The sequence below is a fragment of the Globicephala melas genome, chromosome 7 (assembly GCF_963455315.2).
Source record: "Globicephala melas chromosome 7, mGloMel1.2, whole genome shotgun sequence".
Classification (NCBI taxonomy): Eukaryota; Metazoa; Chordata; class Mammalia; order Artiodactyla; family Delphinidae; genus Globicephala; species Globicephala melas.
In genome coordinates this window covers 53,251,987-53,272,913 of record NC_083320.1, presented here as the reverse complement: position 1 = coordinate 53,272,913, position 20,927 = coordinate 53,251,987, and the positions used below count along the sequence as shown (strand labels likewise).

At 37.6% G+C, this 20,927-nt stretch overlaps 1 protein-coding gene across 8 annotated transcripts in view; it reads right to left on the bottom strand.

Moving 5' to 3' along the window:
• Nucleotides 1-20,927, bottom strand: part of ZNF385B (zinc finger protein 385B) — a 390,846-nt gene that overhangs the window by 288,631 nt on the left and 81,288 nt on the right. The window contains exon 1 of one of the 8 annotated variants that reach the window (XM_060302194.2): nucleotides 937-1,277. The exons of 6 other annotated variants lie outside the window; for them this stretch is intronic. In XM_060302194.2, the coding sequence (XP_060158177.1) occupies nucleotides 937-961 (25 nt within the window). In that variant the 5' untranslated portion in view covers nucleotides 962-1,277. Of the gene's footprint in view, nucleotides 1-936; nucleotides 1,278-20,927 lie in introns of those variants that run through there. One more of the 8 variants, XM_070045944.1, reaches the window with a different exon arrangement.

Genomic DNA, 20,927 nt, shown 5'->3' with positions numbered 1-20,927 from the left:
CAAACAGGCACTTAATAAGCATACTGTTATCGAATACATCATAACTCTCACAGTCCTTTCTTCTTTAGAAACAGCTTCTCATCACGTAGGAATTAGAGTTTAGAAGAGCCTAAGCAAGAGGACTCCATCTACTTGGAAGCTAACTTTGAGTCTGCCCTTATCAGGCTGGCTTTCAAATACTCTATGCTTATAAAGCCACATCAGACCTGTCTGGGCATGATGATCTAGTCGTTTAACTCCCCAGATGAGTGTCAGTATTTTATTTATATTTAAATGATAAAATCTACTACATTTAAACGTCACATCTAATTAAAACATGCCATATGAAGAAATGCTTCTAATTTTATCCTCCTCTCGTTTAGGATACCATCTCTGGAAATCAATTACTGTAGGCTGTCCAGTGCATGACAGGTCATAACTTTTAATTATTAATAATGTCAAGCTTAACAAGGTATCAACTCCAATATGTAATCTATTTCACTTACTTTCTTATCTCATAAACATCAGTTGTTTCCTGCTATATATTTTTCACATCAGAGATTCTACAAAGTACATTTAGTTCATAGCCTTTTTTTATATACCTGAAGCACATAATAACACTGCTAACTGCCTACTTTTAGTAATGATAGCAAATAACATAATATCACTGACTTGTTCTGAATGTTTAAAATGCAAAGGAAGTCACCTACTGGTAAGATGTCCTCGGCAAACAGCTAGCACAGAATGAAAAGAATGTCATTACATCAGTTTAAGGAGTTACTTCCCCCCAAAATTAAAGAATCATAGATTTTGCTCTTCACTGTTGCCCCTTCAGATCTGTCAGTACAACATGATAAACACAATTGATAACTCCACAGGATTCAACACAGCATTCGAAAGAATCTGCTCCTGACACCCCAGATCCCGGCGTCCAAGTTTTAGAATAAAAATGCTCACCTCTGCTAGGAAGTCCACTCCACATCCTGGCAGGGCTTTCACCGGCTTCAAAAGCAACCAAGTTGGATAAACAAAACTTCCAGGATGTGACCAGTGTAATGCACGGGGCTACGGAGACTTGGCTCCAGCCCTGATTATCTGTGTGACAGTACCACGCTATGTCAGTGCAGCTCCAAACCTTCCCAGATGCTGGCTTGTTGCACTGCTCATTGAAAATCCTTTACACGCTGGCAACATTTTAGGGAAGGACAAGCACACTCTGAGTCATTTGTAAAGAAAGCAGAGCAATTTCAATTCTATATCTCCATGCGTGCTGAAACCAGAAGCACTGTCAACCTACAAGTCTGAGGTGGATTTACGCCGAGAAACAGGCAACCTAAGCCTTCATTATCAATGCATGAAATCAGCCACTGTGATCAAATTCAAGCAAACCACAAGAAGGATATGATTATGAAAGGCTCCACAGATTTAGCACCAAACCTTGTGGAATGAAGAATCGTCTATTGAAATTGTGTAAATGTTAAAAATAGCTCTGGCTTTTCAACAATGAGCAGAATACAGAGAAGAAATCAGTAGTCTATGTTATAATGACCTATCAAAAAAGCTACAAAAACCAAAATAGCTATAGGTCCCTGGGACTTTTCTATAGACAAATGAAATCACTAGAGGCTATTACAATTGTAACAAAAAAATTCCATATATTTGACACAGATGTCCATTAAAGAGCAAGTTAAATATCTGTTAACCCGTGAGCGCCTGTCCCTAAATTAAAATAATAATGATAGTAAAAATGTGCAGGGCTATGCTAGCACCAGGGCAAAATACTATCAATTTTACTCTAAGATGAATTCCTAAATAATAAAAATTTAAATGTATTTATTTTGTGTAACAAGAAAATAGACGGACAAGGTAGAGAATATTTTTAACCACATAGTCTTTCACTGCTTAATATTTTTTAAAAAATCTACAGCTCAATAAATCCATACACCCCTACCCCAGCCACCCCCAAATTTATACCTTTACCTTTCACCATCCTTCCTCTTTTATACTAAAATATAAGATTCATGAGCCAGTTGAGATGTCTTAAAAAGGCACAAGGTAGCTAAATCCCAGGAAGTAGCAGCAATGATTTGAGATCACAAAATATAGAGCTTCGACATGTGCATGAAAAGTGCAAAGCAACGGGGACATAAAACATTTATCAAAAAATCACAAAAATAACTGGGAGAAATTCCTAGTAGGCAGCATTGACAAAGCACATACTTAAGGTTCTACTCATATTTTTTTTAGGTTTTAGGTTCTCACTGAGACTCTAAAGGCAGAGCTAATCAGGATCCAATAAATACAATTCCTGATTTGAGGATCTTCTATAAATGACCGTGTACAGTTTTAGTAATACTAGTAGCTCTTAGGTGTGGATACATTTAGTGGTATCTACAATCTAAAACATCTGTGTAAAAATAAGAACTATGCCACAACACATGTACGTAACACAGCATTTTGGAGCAACATTAAACATGGCACTCCTGTGGGTATTCTCCTGATGTCCCTCAGTGTGGAACCGACTCCTTACAGGACACTAGTTGGATTCCCTTCCTTGAAGATAGTTATAGACATATATGAGTGGAGATGCACACAAGCGTGTGTGTGTGTGTGTGTGTGTGTGTGTGTCACGTCATAGGAGAATGTACGCAACCTTTGTGGTTACTTTTGCTGCCTGAATTCCATTCATTTAGTGCCTCAGGAAGCTCCTAGGAAACAATTTGAATGCATTTTGAGAAATGACATTGGTATCACTCATTCAGAAATTGCTCCATGTCTTCTCTCTCTCTTTTTCTGTACTTTCCTTGTCTGAGAAAATAGTCTGTGAGAGATTGTGTGCCTAAAACTCTTATTATTATTATACATGCAGCTTCCTAGTAATAAGATAAAACTTTAAAATGAAACTATAATATTTGATTATAGGTCCTTAATCCCTTATCTAAAACCCCTAGTGCCAGATGCATTTCAGAATTCACATGCTTTCAGATTTTAGAAAGATAATACTCTGCGTATACTGTGAATTATATAATGCCTCAAGTAAAGTCTAGGGCAAAAGCCTATAATCAGACATATTAACAGTTCTGCAGCAAAATACGTGCATATTCAGACTAGATGGGATAAAGACTATTATTAACCTCACACACATCAGTTCAGGTCAGGTTTTGCCATCAAAATAAATTACAAAACCTTCTGATTTTCAGAGCTTCTTGGATTTTGGAAATTACAGGTAAGAGACTATAGACCTGCAGAAATGTTTACCTAAACTGTTGTAAGGTTATGGATTGGAAAATAATACCTTACCTTGGCAAGTGTTCTCTGGCTTGGCAAGAGATCTGGAGATGAGCATTGCTTTAACAGGATAGGCAGAAAAACCACAAGAAGGTGCTATTAAAACTGAGACATAAAGTACAGCAGAGATGCAGCTATAATGCAAGATGACAAAACTAGGGCGTGGCAGTGGAAGGTAAGAAGAAGGCATCCAGAATTATTGTGTCAAGACATAACAAAACATAATGATGAAAATATCAACCACTCACTGATCACCTACTTTATACCCAGGAATGTGAAAGGCACTTGACATAAATATTTCTTTTAGCAACCTACTTTATAATTTTCAAAAGGATATTTTAAAAGAAAAATGTGTCTTCAGAATGAGGCATAAAACATTGGGTTATCTCACCCTCTTCTCATTGTATCCCAAAGCAAAACATCCACAATGGTTTTTAAACATCACATGTGAGAATGTCAGAAACAAAGAAAAAAAAATAAGCTTCGCCTTTTGAAGTAAAGGTCCATATTTTATTTTTATATACTATTTGGTGTATGAGTTCTTTAAAATCACTTATAGAAAAAGAAAGTAATACGATTTACCATCAATATTCAAACTGAATAACATTAAAACCCATTTTAAAAATATATTCTTAAGACACGTGACTATTATGTTGTATTTACCTGGAGTTTTCCTATATTTCCCAAATAAATACTTTTTTATATGAAGTACATTGAAGAGCATTAACACAGAAAAGTACTGATACTGGACTTAAGACTTCAGACCTACAGAATATTCACATCTTCTAAGAGATCTTCTCAAAAAAAAAAAAAAGTTGCAGTTACGTAGGAAGGATAAGTCTAGAGATCTAACATACAGTATGATGACTAGAGTTAATAATACTGTACTGAATACAACTGACCCTTGAACAATGCCAGGGTTGGGGCGCTGACCCTCCGCACAGTGGAAAATCCAAATATAAGTTATAGTCGGTCCTCCTTATCTGCAGCTCATTTATATCCGAGGCTCCTCATATCCACAGTTCCTCTGTATCCGCAGACCCAACCAACAACAGGTTGTCTAGTACTGTAGTACTTACTATTGAAAAGAACCTGTGTGTAAGTGGACTCGTGCAGTTCAGACCTATGTTGTTCGAGGGTCAAATGTACCAGAAATTTGCTAAGAAAGTAGATTTCAATCACCACACACAAAAGAAGTGATTATATGAGGAGATGGATATATTAATTAGCTTGACTGGGGTAATCATTTCACTATGTAAATGTATATCCAATCATCATGTTGAACACCTTAAATATATACAACCTTCATTAAAGAAATATAAAAACTGTAGGTACACTCCCCCCAAATAAGAGCATTTCTTGAGTGCCTTTTGGGACCCAGACTTGCAGTGAGGAGGAGTCCTAGGGGTGTTTGTGAGAACAATGGTCTTCCTATTCGCTGTACAAAGAAGAACGGAATATGTGGCTCTAATGTTAGTTCATAGCATATGATCACAAAGTCACGTTCCATGTGAAGAAGGAAAGTGCATTTATTCATTTGACAGTACAACATAATCTGGTGAACTTTTTCTTTAGCAACCAAAATAGTGCCCTGGTGGTTTGATGAAATTCTTGCAACTTCTAAAAGTAACTGATTATCTAGAGTCAGGAACTCTCCGGGAATAAAATTAACATCTCTTTATACCTTTTACATCATGTCCACGTAAGAAAAGATAAACTTCCAGAATCTGCAGGCCAAGATCTCTGAGTTGCAAGGAAGGCTCACCAGAGGCAGCCTCTTGAAATGAAGTGGGCCAACGTGATGCAAATGTCATCATACTCAGCCCCTAAAAAAATACAATAACCAGACCACCCAGTTCCTCCAAACTCCTCATGTGATCAGGAGAAAAGCAAACATGTTTCACAGCTTTGCCTAAGAACCAGATCCAGAAAAACCGTAAGTGCCAAGGATGAACACCCATCCCGTGGTCAGTTGTAACACTGTACGAGGATGCCTAACTTGGAACAATGCCCAGCAACCTCCATGGCTGGGATGCTGCCGAGTATGAAAGTAGAACTCCTGTATGAAAAAAGGTGGTCAATCAGTGACAACACACTCATCCCACGGTGAGAATCTGAACTCAATAATGTTAAGTTTCTGTTGAGCCAGCTACTGAAAGCCTTTCTCCCTTAGATAAGCTTAAAATAGGTAACGCTTCTATTCTAAGACACCTATATTTTAAGTGTGCCTTTGATGATTCAAATCACTCAGCCACCCAAACACTTAACATGATTGTCTTTAAATTTTTAAATCTTAAATTTTAAAATCTTAAGTGGTTAAGAGCTAAAAACCAAGACTTGATGTAACATAACATTTGTCTGTTAATAAATACGATACATGTAAAAGTTCATAGTCCAAAGTATTCTTAAAGCAAAAGACTATCTGCTTTTCACTAAAATAGGGCCAAGCACTCCTTTTAATTCTTTGTTTCTGAAAAAGTTCCATTCAAACTCCTTTATATATCAATTCCTTAGAGCTCTGGGCTTATATAATCAACACCCTTCTTTAACGCTTTTAAACCACATGTACAGAATACAGAGCTGTTCTGTAAGGACTTTTTCAGGTGACCTTAGGGGTAGTTCTAGATTTCTGACACCATCCATAATGGCTAGGCTCTATCTCAAAGCATTTTGGAGGGTTGGAGTTATAACTTGAGGCTTCATCCTATTTCCATATTGCTGTATTCTTTCTCATTCATAAGGAATTTCAACCTCAATAAGCCCTGCAATATAAATCTCAGTTGAATTTACCTGGGGAGTACAGATAAGGGGCACTAACTCTATTCTTGTTTAGAAGAATAAAATTAGGATTTTGCAAAATGCTTAGAAACTTACAGTGATCAATACTGGATAAGACAAAGAGTTGGAAAAGTAGATATATATTCCTCCTACTGTGTCATCATTGGGTCTGAATTATTCCAAGAGGTAATTCCTGTGTTCTCTCAAAAGGATCTGGGATTATACCAAGGAAATCAAATGCTCTATTTTCAATGATCTCATTTGGTATATTTTGAACAAGACCTTTTCCCCTCTGAGTCTTCTTGGAAAACTATAGGCAGTTCTATGGGCTCTATCTAATAAATGAGCTACATAATAATTCTTCCATGAAAAGATTTTTATGGACTTATAAGAGGTCTAGGGAAATAAGTGCATTGTAAATAACCTAACCCACCTGCCTCCACACTGAAATGCTTTATCTACCTAGTGCACTTACTGGTAGAAACTCACTGATACTCACTGATACATCGATGATTTGTTATACTTTCACCATGGTCCTTATAGTTTGCAAAAGATTTCTTGGTTAAGTTATAAGTGGCACACTGACTCAACAGAAATGAAGCAAAAGAAAGTATTTTAAACCATATGTTTCTACAGCAAAAGTAAAAGATATTATATTGATGAATTCTAGCCCTATCTCTGCATCTATCACACAAACTTAAGTATGCATCATTAACCCTTTGTGTTTGTATTTAATATCTCTTAAAATGGACTATAATTTTTTCCAGACAAGGGGAAACATTAAGGTATTTAAGTTGTATGTTTAATTCCTGAAAACTGGAGAAAAATCTCCCCTACCCCTTCCTCTCTCTCTCTCCCTCTCTCTCTCCCTCTCCCTCTCTCCTCTCTCTCTCTTTCTCTCTCCTTCTCCCTCTCCCTCTCCCTCTCTCTCTCTCTCTCTCTCTCTCCCTCTCTCCTCTCTCCTCTCTCTCTCTCTCTCCCTCCCTCCCTCTCTCCTCTCCCTCTTTCCTCTCTCCTCTCTCTCTCTCCCTCCCTCCCTCTCTCCTCTCCCTCTTTCCTCTCTCCTCTCTCTCTCTCCCTCCCTCCCTCTCTCCTCTCCCTCTTTCCTCTCTCTCTCTCTCTCCCTCTCTCTCTCTCCCTCTCTCCTCTCCCTCTCCCTCTCTCCTCCCCCTCTCTCCTCTCCCTCTCTCCTCTCTCTCTCTCTCTCCCTCTCCCTCTCTCTCACACATACACACAAACACCCTGATACCTCCCCTATATATTCTACCTAAGGCATAGAAGATGCTCAAAAAAAGTCTGTCAAATGAACATGTTCCTGCCCACACACATTCTCACCTCTTTGTATTTCTTTGCTTTTCATACTCATTAATAAATTCCAGCAAATGTGGTGGGATTAGGAATAAGGCGAGTATCTTATTTTCAGTATACCTGTGGCACCATCTTGTGGTAGATCTATAGTGTTGCAGTTTCAAGCTTAATTTCCAAAGTTCAAAAATGTCTGAGAAAATGCTTTTGAGGATAAATTTTACATTTTAAATATATATGAGACGCAGTGTAAGAAATCTGGCTTATGTATTTTAATAACCCACATACATTTTTTAATAGTCTTAATACCTATCACAATGCCCTGACCCTAGAAGCTGTTTCTTGAATGTAAAATTGGAATGAGAATTAGAGAACATTAGAAAGGAAGGGGAAAAAACCAGCTGAAGATCCTGGAGGCATCAAAGAGAAGCACAGAATATGGCAGCAAAGAAAATTACACAGTATAAAATGCTCCAGCTGACAACCCATTTTCAGATCCTGCCCTCCATTCCCACGTCCAAACCATTACGTCCACTTCCCGTCGCAAAACCCATCCTTACTTTCTCCCCTCTGTCCCCACAGTGTCCTCAACTTAAAATCTACTCAAATTCAGTTCAGAATCCCTAAGGCCAAATGAAAGATGCCACATCTCACACCAAGAGGCAGAGTCTATTTTTCTACCAGTTGAATTTGTCGTGGTCTTGTGACCAGCTCTGACCAAAAGAACACAGTGGCTGCAGCTTCTGCTCTTGCTGTCCAGCAATGCTGCTCTGTGACCCCTGTGTGATTGAAGCCTATCTAACCTTGTCCAGCAGGAGAGTCTACTGGCGAGAATGACCCAGGCTTCAGCCAGCATCAACTGTTAGATGCTGTGTGCATGAGGCCGCCTGAGACCATCCAACCCAGATGAGGTGCCAGCTGCCTGCAGCTGCGTGACTGACCTCCAGTGAGTCCCGGACGAGAACCACCTAGCTGACACCAGCCCCAGTCTCTGACCCACAGAATCATGATTCAAATTTAAAAATGTAAAAAAAAAAAGTCTAAAGGCTTCTGCCAACCTTCGCAAATTCTCCGGTCTTTCTAATCCTCTCACTCAGTTTCAGGCACATCTCAGCTCTTTAGACATATCAAGCTTTTTCTCAGTTTAAGATTTTAAACATTCCCTTTACTCCCTTTGAATCACTTTTCTCCATTCTCTTTGCTTGATTAACTCCTGTTTAATCTTAAAAGATTAACTTTAAATGAGATTAGAAATTTGGAATAAATTGAAGGTGGGAGAGAAAATGGGCATTTTAGTATACAAATGGAAAAAATCAAACACTGAAAATAAGGGAAAAATCCTGAATTCTTTTCATTTTTACTTTGTGAAGAATTTGTTGTAAAACATTATGAGAGGTAATATAGAGAGAGAGATGGATCTTAGACTTTGAATTTTTTTGTATGGCCTTAGGAAAGGGCTCCAAATCTCTCTTACTCTTGGTGTCTTTATCTATAATGTGAGGACAGTCATACACATCCTGTTGAGTTTTGAGACCTAAAGCCATTATTTCAGTCTTTTCATGATAACCTCCATCTCCAGTGCACCTCAGATCAAGTGCAGATGTGTCTCTCTTGCCACAATTCAACAGAACCTCCATGCTCTTGGCCTGATCTCACATGTACCATCCATTGCCAAAGGCAGGATCACAGGTCACCCCCTAAGAGAGAACCCCTTGCCATTCTGAGAAAATATGGATCCTTAAAGCCCCAGAATAAAATCAATCCTCCCCCCTATAATCCTTGGGGCAGTTTGATTCTCCATGACAGATACATACCTTTCCTAAGGACACAAGGAGAACAAAATGTCAAGTTAACGTTTATTACTTTATCTGGTGATTTACCTGCTTCTGATTGGAAGGGGGAGAATCATGTATCACTGAATGAGATGTGGGGAAGTCCTCTGAACAGTAAAAGCCAGACTTACCACATAAACATGCTACAGCCAGAGAGAACTGAAGGCCCCGGTTTTCTGATTCAACTTGCACATCAGGTACATTCTCTGTGCAGAAGTAACCTATAAGCACACACCAGGCAAATTCTGTCCCTCCCAGCTGATGTCTATAGATGGGAGGCAATAACACCATGGTGAGGAATCAGGCTGCAGAACTAGGCTGCCATGTTCCAAATCCTAGCCTTGCCTCTTTCGGCTACTACCTAACCTCTTTATTCCTCATTCACATTGTCCATTATAATAATAATACCTTCCTCACAAATCTGTTGAGAGGCTTCAAATGAGATAACCTCCACAGCGCCATACCTGGCACAAGGTAAGGCCACATTCACTCACATAACCACAGCCTTTCAGTCTACCTTCACTGTTTTTATGATACTGCAGGAGGTGCAGAGTTGCTTAGAAAGCTCTCAGGAGGGGTGGGGATTGGTTGATGGGGCTGGGTGGCTATATCATTCTATTTCCATGACATCATCCCTCTTTTTCCATGGGTCAGTGGATGCCCCAGAGGAAGACAGGAGCATGAGGTCACCTTTCCCTTCCCTGACCATTTCCCAATTACAAATTTATTTAAAGTAAGAAGCTCCTGGGACTTCCCTGGTGGTGCAGTGGTTAAGAATCCACCTGCCAATGCAGGGGACACGGGTTCGAGCCCTGGTCCGGGAAGATCCCACATGCCGCGGAGCAACTAAGCCCATGAGCCACAACTGCTGAGCCTGTGTGCTGCAATTACTGAAGCCCACGCGTCTAGAGCCTGTGCTCCACAACAAGAGAAGCCACCGCGATGAGAAGCCCGCACACCGCAATGAAGAGTAGCCCCCGCTCGCTGCAACCAGAGAAAGCCCACGCACAGCAATGAAGACCCAAAGCAGCCAAAAATAAATAAATAAAATTAATTAATTAAAAAAAAAAAACCTTGATGCTAAAATAAATAAAGAAGCTCCTTTTCTGGGTATAAATCCTCCTCCGTTCGGTTAGTGTTGTCAAAGTGTGATTTTTGGACCAGGAGCTTCCACATCATCTGGGAACTTGTTAGAAATGCAACTTCTCAGGCTTCACCCCCTACTGAATCAGAAACTACTGAATCAGAAACTATGAAAATGGAGCCCAGCACTTTGCATTTCAACCCACCCTCCAGGTGATTCTGATGCACGCCAAATTTTGAGAACCACTGGGTTAAATTATCAGTCATTAATGCATCCAATTTCTCTAAATTTCTTAAGTTCAGATCCATCTCAGAGAATGAGAATGGTGATTGGAACAGGGATGGTGGAGAAATATTATAGCGATGGGCACTCAGGATAAAGAATAGGTCTCAGCCTTTGACAGCAGAGGGCAGGATGAGGGTCACTAGCCACTCTAGAGAGAAAATGAATGTGGTCCATTTTGTCCGGAATTGGGAAGCTGTGTGTGGGTTATGGAAAGTAATCTCTGTGCAATTGGGAGGTAACCTGGGCAAACGGTACCTAAGCTAGGATGTCTGGACTTGTTGGGGAGGCTCCTGGTTGATGAAAACCAGAGTAGGATATAAAGAGAACTCAGGAGTGCTCTGAATCACAGCTGTCGCTGATTGTTTTTTACATGTGTGTTTGAGCAGCTGTGTTTTTCCTATGCCTCTGATCCCATGGGACAAGGATGACTCTTCTCCCTCTTCCAGCTCCTTTCTTTATAGTTTGCCAAATGTTCCTCCTTTGCCCCCACTCATACTCATTCCAATAAGAATAAACTATTTATAGTTTATCCCAACATGCATTTACATTGCTGTCCCCTCTACCTGGAATGTTGCTTTTCCTTGAATAACTTGAAACTCATTTTTTAAAATTCACTGCAAATATCACCTCCTCTAGGAAGCCTTCTCTGATCTTCATAAAGTTGACCATCCCTTTCTCTGTGCCACATTTACTTTATATGTAGATCATCATTGTTCTTAGCATATCATTGTCATTCATTTATTTATATATCTGTCCTCTCTCGACACTTAAGAGATTGTATTTTTCTAATCTCTGTAGGCACTTGATAATTTTTAAAAAGCAAAACCCCCAAATTTGTGTTATCACATCTGATAATGCTACCAGAATACAGGTGTTTTAGGTGGTACCTTTATTATGAATTTTTAACTGAAATTTTTATTGAGATAATTAGATATTCACCTGCAGTTGTATGAAATAATACAGGGAGTTCCATTGAACACTGTCCATCTTCCACTGATGGTAACATTTTGTACAATTATAAGATAGTATCACAACCAGGATGTTGACATGGATACAATCTACCAATCCTATGCAGATTTCCCCAGTTTTACTTGTATTCATGTGTATATGTGCGTGTGTATGTGTATGTTTGTCACCTGTGTGGGTCGTGAATCCACCACCACAGGATCCCTCATGTTGACCTTTTATAATCACACCCACTTCCCTCCTGACACCTGTCCCCAGCCTTAACCCCCAAGAACAACTAATCTCTCCTCCATTTCTAAAATTTTGTCATTTCAAAAATGTTGTACAAATGGACTCACAGTATGTAACTTTGTGGGATTGATTTTTTTCACTTAGCATAATTCCGTAGAGATTCATCCAAGTTGTTGCGAGTATCAATAGTTCATTCCTTTTTATTATGGAGTACTATTCCATGGTATGGATGTACCACATGTTAACAATTCACCCCCCAAAAATATGCAGGTCAAATCCTGGAATCTTTGAATGTTACCTTATTTGGAAAAAGGATCTTTACAGATGTGATTGAGTTAAGAATTTTGAGATGAAGAGATAATCTTGCATTATCCAGGGGTTCCTAAATCTAACTGCAAGTAACCTTATAAGAGAAAAGCAGAGGGAGGTTTGAAACAGACAGAAAAGAAGACACAGACACACAGAAGAGAAAGTGATGTGAAGACAGAGGCAGAGATGCAAGAGACAAGAAATGGATTCTCCCTATGTATTGCCCATGGAGGGAGTATGGCCCTGCAAATTTCAGACTTATAGACCCCAGAACTTAAAGAGGATGAATTTCTATTGTTTTAGGCTGCCAAGTTTGTGTTAATTTGTTATAGCACCCTCAGAAAACTAATATAGAGTTGTTCATTGTTTTTGGCTATTACAAATAATGCTGCTATGAAATTCATATACAGGTTTTTGTGAGAACGTATATTTTCATTTCTCTGGAATACATTCCCAAGAGTACAATTTCTGGGTCGAATGGTGATTTCATGTTTTGTCTTACAAGAAACCTCTAAACTGTTTTCTAGAAGGGGCTGTACCATGTTACATTTCCATTAGTAATGTACGAGTGATCCATTTACTCTTCAGCCTTGTCATGTTTAGTGTTGTCACTATTTCTTCTTTTAGCCATTCTGACAGGTATATTGTAAAACCTCATTGTGGTTTTATTTTGCATTTCCCTGATGACTAATGATGCTGAACATATTTTCAGGCACTTATTTCTCATCTGTACATTCTCTTCAGTGAAATTTTTCTTCCTATCTTTTGCCCATTTTCTAATTGGATTGTTTGATTGTTTTTTTTTTTTTTTTTTTTACTGTTGAGTTTTGATAGTTCTTTATGTACTCTAGATCCTTTGTTTGATATGTGGTTTGTAAATATTTTCTACCATCTGTAGCTTATATTTTCATTCTTTTCCCATGGTATTTTACAAAGCAAAAGTTCTTAATTTTGAATGAAGTCTAATTTATCAGTTTTCCTTTTATGGATCATGCTTTTGGTGTCAAGTCAGAACTCTTTGCCTAGCCCTAGGTCCCAGAGATTTTCTTTCATTTTTTTCCCTAAAAGTTTTATATTTTTATGTTTTACATTTAAATACATGATCCAGTTTGGTTAATTTTTGTATATGGTATAAAATTTAGGTCAAAGTTTTTTTTGGGGGGGGAGGGTTGTTTTTATTTTTGCTATTGTTTTGTTTATAGATGTGCAATTGCTCCAGCACCATTTGTTGAAAAGACTATTTTTCTTTCACTGAATTGATTTTGAATTGTCAAGAGTCAATTGAGCATATTTGTGTGAATCTACAGTTCTGGATTCTGTAGTTTTTTCCATTGATCTATGTGTCTATACCGCCACAAAAAAACAAACAAAAAAAAAAACCCTGGGCTTCCCTGGTGGCTCAGTGGTTGAGAGGCCGCCTGCCGATGCAGGGGGACACGGGTTCGTGCCCCGGTCGGGGAAGATCCCACATGCCACGGAGCGGCTGGGCCCGTGAGCCATGGCCGCTGAGCCTGCGCATCCAGAGCCTGTGCTCCGCAAGGGGAGAGGCCACAGCAATGAGAGGCCCGCGTACCGCAAAAAAAAAAAAAAAAAAAAAATTAAAAAAAAACAAAAAAAAACCCAACAGCTTTGATTACTTCAGCTACATAGTAAGCCTTGATATTGGGTAGAGATTTTTCCTACTTTATTTCTTCTTTGTCAAGATTGTTTTAGCTGTAGGGCCTGTGTTTTTCTATATAATTTTAGATTAAGCTTGTCTATGTATATAATAAATCTTGCTAGGGTTTTGAAGGAATCTCATGAAACCTATAGATCAATTTACGGAGAACTGACATTTTAACTATGTTGAGTTTTCCAATTCATGAATATGGTATATCTCTCTATTCATTTATGTCTTCTTTGATTTCTTTTCTTAACATTTTGTGATTTTCAGCACACAGATTCTGTACATGTTTTTTACAGTATGTATCTAAGTATTTCATTTTTGAGGGGTGATTATAAATGATATTGTGCTTTTAAGTTTAAGTTTCCATGTGTTCACTTTTAGTGATGTATAAAGATATGCAACTGGTTTTTGTGAGGTCTCTATCCTGTAAAGTTTCATAGATTCTTTGGGATTTATATATGGACCATCATGTCATCTGCAAAGAAAGATTTTATTTCTTCTTTTACAATCTGTATGTCTTTTATTTATTTATTCTTGCCTTATTATGGCGGACTCTCAACCACTGAGCCACCAGGGAAGCCCTATTATATTTTTAATTGCTGCAAATTCTGTAGTAAAAGAATAAAAGAGGTGAGAATGGACAAACTTACCTTGCTCTTGATCTCAGGGAAAAGCAGTCTTTCACCATTAAAAGTGGTGTTAGCTATAGACTGTTTTGTAGATGTTCTTTATTAAATTGAGGCAATTCCCCTCCATTTCAAACTTGCTGAGAGTTTTTATCAAAAATGAGTATTGGGTTTTCTCAAATGTTTTTATGGCAACAACTGATATGATCATATGATTTTCTTCTTTAGCTGTTGACATGGTATTTTATATTTATTGGTTTTCAAATGTTGAACCAGTCTTGCAAATCTGGAATAAATCCCACTTGATCATGGTGTATAATTATTTTTACACATTGGTGGATTCAGTTTGTTGATATTTTGTTGAGAATTTTTCAGTCTAAGTTCATGAGAGATATTAGTCTGTAGTTTTCTTTTTTTTATTTGTCTGCTTTTGGTATCAGGGTAACACTGACCTCATAAAAAAAATTGGGAAGTGTTTCCTCCTCTTCTATTTTCTGAAAGAAATTGTGTAAAATTGATGTTCTTTAAATGCTTGGTACAGTTTTCCAGTAAAACCATGTAGATCTAGAAATTTCTTTTGGGGTGCTTTGTAATTATGAATTCAACTTGTATGATCATTATAGATTGCTTTATCTTGGTTGCATTTGGTAGTTTATGGTTTCTGAAGAACTGGTTCATTTTTCTAAGTTATCAAATTTCTGAACATAAGTTTTTTATAGTATTTACTTATTTTATATATATATATATATATATTTTTTTTTTTTTTTTTTTTTTTTTTTTTGCGGTACACGGGCCTCTCACTGTTGTGGCCTCTCCCGTTGCAGAGCACAGGCTCCGGACGCGCAGGCTCAGCGGCCATGGCTCACAGGCCCAGCCGCTCCATGGCATGTGGGATCTTCCCGGACCGGGGCACGAACCTGTGTCCCCTGCGTCGGCAGGCGGACTCTCAACCACTGCGCCACCAGGGAAGCCCTATTATATTTTTAATTGCTGCAAATTCTGTAGTAATATCATCTATTCCATCTGTGTCTTCTTTCTTTTTCATCTTTGTCAGTCTTACTAGAGGCTTGTAAATTTCATTTATCTTTTTCAAAGAGCCAATTTTCTATTTGTTTCCTCTGGTTCTCATTTCTCTGTTTCTTGTCATCACATGGGTTACCTGAACATTTTTTAGGACTCCATCTTGATTTATTTATATTCTCTTTGATTGTATTGCTTTCTATAGTTTTCAGAGTGGTTGATATGGGTATTACAATATATATACTTATGGTAATCTACTGGTATCATCATTTAGCTACTTCAAATGAAGTACAGAAAACTTACTTCCATTTAGGTCCCTTTAACTTCCACTTTTAATCATTATTATCTTGTGTATCATATGGTTAAATTTCATTTCAATCATCAAATATGTTTTATAAAACTTATGAGGAAAAGGATTGTGTGTGGATTAATTTTACGTATCAACTTGACTGGGTCATAGGATGCCCCGATATTTGGTCAAACACTATTCTGGGTGTTTCTCTGAGTTTGTTTTTGGATAAATTTCACATTTGTGTGTGTGTAGATTTTATTCTGAAAGAAATGAGGAACACTGAAACATTTTGAACAAGAATTATATGAACAATCTTACATGACAGAATGTACTTCCTTGCAGCACTGCACAGTCAGTGTTTACCAGGATGACAGGAAAATCACAGTCATGGTAATAAGGAGGGCCTAGGAGATGTGCTGGGAAAAGTTAACAAATGAGAAATTTTCATTACAAGAGTGTCCTTAGAATGAACATACACACACATATATGTATGCATATATAACTATATAAATTCTTATTGATCTGTTACATACTCTTATGAAAATGGTTTAATAATGGTATATCTACACAGTTCCATCACGATTTCAAACCTTCAGTAAAATACACTACCCACAAATCTACAAAGTTGATAAGCTTTTGGGGGTCATTAAGAAGCCCACATTTGCCTTAATATTAGGCAGAGAAAAGAGAACATAGGGAGCAGTTGAGAAAAAAAAAATTCCCCAAATTCAAAAAGAACATGGAATTAAAGTAAGATCTGTCCAATGGATTCTCTTTGGGAATTTACAGAAAGACCTAGAATTACGAATAAATGTGGAAGTGGTTCTCCAAACTTTGTTTTGTCTAAAAAATAAAGGAAAAGGTATTTCAAAATGTTGGAGAACTTAAACACAAGAAAATTGGGGCTATATAATATTTTTAAAGAATCAATTACGTTCAAATTAAGGCTGTACTGAACACAATTTTTAAAAATTTTTTATTGAAGTATAGTTGATTTACAGTATCATGTGTCAGGTATACAGCATGGTGATTCAGTTATGTATATAACTGAATATATATATATATATATATATATATATATATATATATATCGATGTGCTGTATATGTAAAACTTTTAGGTTGCTTCCATGTCTTGGCTATTGTAAACAATGCTGCAATGAATATTGAGGTGCATGTATCTTTTCAAATTATGGTTTTCTCCGGATATATGCCCATGAGGAGGATTGCAGGATCATATGGTAGCCCTATTTTTATTTTTTTTAAGGAACATCAATACTGTTTTCCATAGTGGCTGCACCAATTTACATCCCCACCAACAGTGTAGGAGGGTTCCTTTTTCTCCACACCCTCTCCAGCATTTATTATTTATAGACTTTTTGATGATGGCCATTCTGACTGGCGTGAGATAATACCTTCATTGTAGTTTTGATTTGCATTTCTCTAATAATTAGAGATGTTAAGCATCTTTTCATGTGTCTGTTGGCCGTCTGTATGTCTTCTTTGGAGAAATGTCTATTTAGGTCTTCTGCCCATTTTTTGATTGGGTTGTTTGTTTTTTTGATATTGAGCTGTATGAGCTGTTTATATATTTTGGAAATTAAGCCCATTGTTTGCAACCCATTCTGTAGGTTATCTCTTCATTTTGTTTACTATTTCCTTTGCTGTGCAAAAGCATTTAAGTTTCATTAGGTCCCATTTGTTTATTTTTATTTCCATTACTCTAGAAGACGGATTCAAAACGATATTGCTGCGATTTATGTTGAATTTCACATCTGAATCTATAAACTCAGTAAAACAAATTCCTCTCTCTAATATGGATGGGCCTCATCCAGTCAGTTGCAGGCCTGAATAGGACAAAAGACTGGCCTTCCCCTGAATAAGAGGGAATTCCTCCTGCCTAACTGCCTTCGACATGGGCTATCAATTTTTTCCTGCCTTCCAACTTAAACTGAAACATCAGCTTTTCCTGGGTCTCAAGCCTGCCAGTCTTTAGACTGAAACTACACCATCAGCTCCCCTGGGTCTCTAGCTTTCTGACTGCAGATCTTAGGACTTGTCAGTCTCCATGATCATATGAACAAATTCCTTTAATAAATATTCTTATTATATATGTATATATACACCACACACACACATATATATGTATGTATGTGTGTGTGTGTGTGTATGTGTGTGTATATATATATACATATTGCTTCTGTTTCTCTGGAGAACTCTTACTGATACAGTTTGTTCTATGCTTCATTCTTTTAGCATTTCCTCTCTATTTGAAAAGCTTCCTTTAGCCAATCTTTAAAAGTAAACTACTAATGATAAATTCCTTTGTATCTTACAAAACTTCATCTGCGTGTGAAGGATCCCTATTTAAGCTATTTAAGCTCTCTTTGTTTCCCCTCTGATTCTTCCTTCTGTAGCCCAGAGTGTTCTAAAATAGTTTTAGGTAAACTCTAAGAATCTTCCTGTTCTTCCATAAGGAACACACTAAATTCTAAATTTAGTGAAAGAACTACCATGTTTGGGGGTCAATCACCTCTTATTCAGAAAAATGGCTCAAGTCTCAACCACCACCCTGTGGACACCACTCCTACCCTGCCAACCCCAAAACCATAATAAGACTGACAGAGAGGAGGGGAAGTTCCCTCTGAAATGAAGTTCTTGGAAGGTTATGTCTACTACCATATCTTTTCTCCTTTGGGGAGGAGATGTGCTACTATTTTTCTCCCTGTATTAATCTGCTAGGGCTATTGTAACAAAGTACCACAAACTGGGTGGCTTAACAATAAAAATTTATCATCTCACAGTTCTGGAGGCTAGAAGTCCAAAATCAAGGTACTGTACAGTGGGTTCTTTCTGAGGGTTCTAAGGGAATGATCAGTTCCAGGGCTCTCTCCTCAGCTTGAAGACAATTATCTTCTCCCTGTGTTTTCACATCATCTTCCCTATGTGTGCATCTGTCTCTATGTCTAGATTTCCCCTTTTTATAAGGACACCAGTCATATTGGATTAGAGTCAACCCTAATGGCCTCATTTTAATTTAATTTCCTCTGTAAGACTCTATCTCCAAATAAGGTCACATTCTGAAGTACTGGGGATTAGGACTCTAATATATCTTTTTTGGGGGAAGAGGGGATAAGTCCCTAAAGCCAAGTGATGGGCAAAAAAGGGAGATAGGCATTTTGTTCCCTGATTAAGTACCTGCTTTGTCAGTTGACTTGCCAGCCTCCTCTGTGCTACCTGAGCAGGCAAGAGAAATGTGGAGAGAAGCCCCCTACCTCCACCTACTGTACCTCTACCTGCCTGGGCCCTAGCGGCTCTAGGTTTTCAAGAGAAATGTTAGTTGTCAGATGGATTCTGCACATGATCTCAAGCCCCAAGAGTTGGTACGCAGATGAGAGAAGAGGAAGATGCAGCTAAATCTCAGGGACTCCCAATGTCTAAGGGACCATTTGAGGGGAGCTCTTCATCCATAAGGTCTGATAAGAGCATCTGTGACCCACAGAGACAACCAGAATAGTAATTACCTACCAAGAATAGCATTACAACTTTGTCAAGGCTGTAAAGTAAGGACACCTCCACCCCTCCATCCCTCCATGGTTTCCCACCACCCGGGCAGAAGGGCAGGCAGAGGGAGGGGTGGCGGGAGAGCCGACTGTGCCCCACCTTCAACTCTAAATGTCAGTCCAACTAGCCAAATCTTAATTTGGCTATGAAATGGATGTTTTTATAAGTAGAACTATCTTCTAAATTAAAGAGTCCCTCTGAATATACAAATGTGAAAAGTTATGGTCTGAGAAGGTGTTTAAGGGAGCTGCTACCCAGTAGGAAATAGATATTTGATTGATCAAAACTGAGGAAAGTGACTGGAAACAAATAAAATCATGTCAGGCTGACTCCTCATCCAGTTGAGACTCTAGACAGTAGATAATGTGCACATGCACACATAACAGGACTAAGGTATATTCCACTCTAGTTCCTGCTGTTTCGCTTAGCATGATCCCACAGGCAGTTTTACCTTTCATTAGGTATTCTTCAGAAATACAATTTTTAATGACTATGGTTTCTATCATTCATCTTATAAATGTACTATAACGTATTTAACTTTTCTCCTATTGGACATTCAGGATACAGCTAATATTTTGGAATTATAAATCATGTCATAATCATCTTTGTACATACATCTATGTCCAATTTCTATTTCAAAGAGGGAACATTGTTATACCTACTTTTTCTTTCAGATGGGAGGATTATGCTAACCAGTTTCAGAAGTTAAGTGACTTGCCTTCATCATATGTTAAACCCAAATCTTCTGAGAATGAATCACTGACTATATGATCAGCATATGAAGACTGTCCTTTGTGCCTAATATAAAACTTGAAAAGCTGTCTCATTTTCTTACCCATTTTCCTACATATTAATATATTGTGTTATACTAGTTGATGAGCTATGTTTTATTTATAGAATATATCCATAATATTCTGTGTATGTCTTAGCTAAATGTATTTTATATCAGCTAGCTAATTTCATTAGTATGGGAGAAAAATGGAGAAATTCATGAATTGCAGCTTTACATGTCTGTTTTCAAAACCCATCAGAGAAAGGTAGTTTGCCATGATAAAAACCATTTGTGACCACAAATATATTACAGCATATTGGTTTGAATTTAACCTGAGTTTATTGCATGGTTGGAACTCTGATCTGCCATTTCCATGCTGTATGAAGCTGTACAAATTTTATCTCTGTGCCTCTGTTCCTAATCTGTAAATTAGGAATAATCTTAGTACCTACCTCAGGGTTCATGAGAAGATTAAATGAGAAAATTCCTATAAAGCTCTTAGGACCAAAATATGTCCCATAGAAAATGTTCAGTTAATGTTAGCTACTAACATTACCTCTTTTAGAAACCACAGGTTAACCTCAATTTAAACGTAGATATTTGGATTCTAACAAATGTAATTCAAACCTTTACTCAGGGCTATTTGCTCTCTGATTTAGATATAAGATTGTCATCAGTTTTTACTCTAACACCAACTATATTTTTAATATGTAAATACACATACATTAATGCATTTGTGAATAACAAATGAATATATGATGATAACAATTATCATCATAACAAGTAAATACAAAACAGAAAAGTTATCTTTCTCTATTGTAATAAGTGTGTATCTTATACCCTATAAGTTCCTTTAAGTTCTTTCACAGCATGGTAAGTACTGACTGAGGAAAATAATTTAATAAAATTAAATTATATACTGGGTAAAAAGT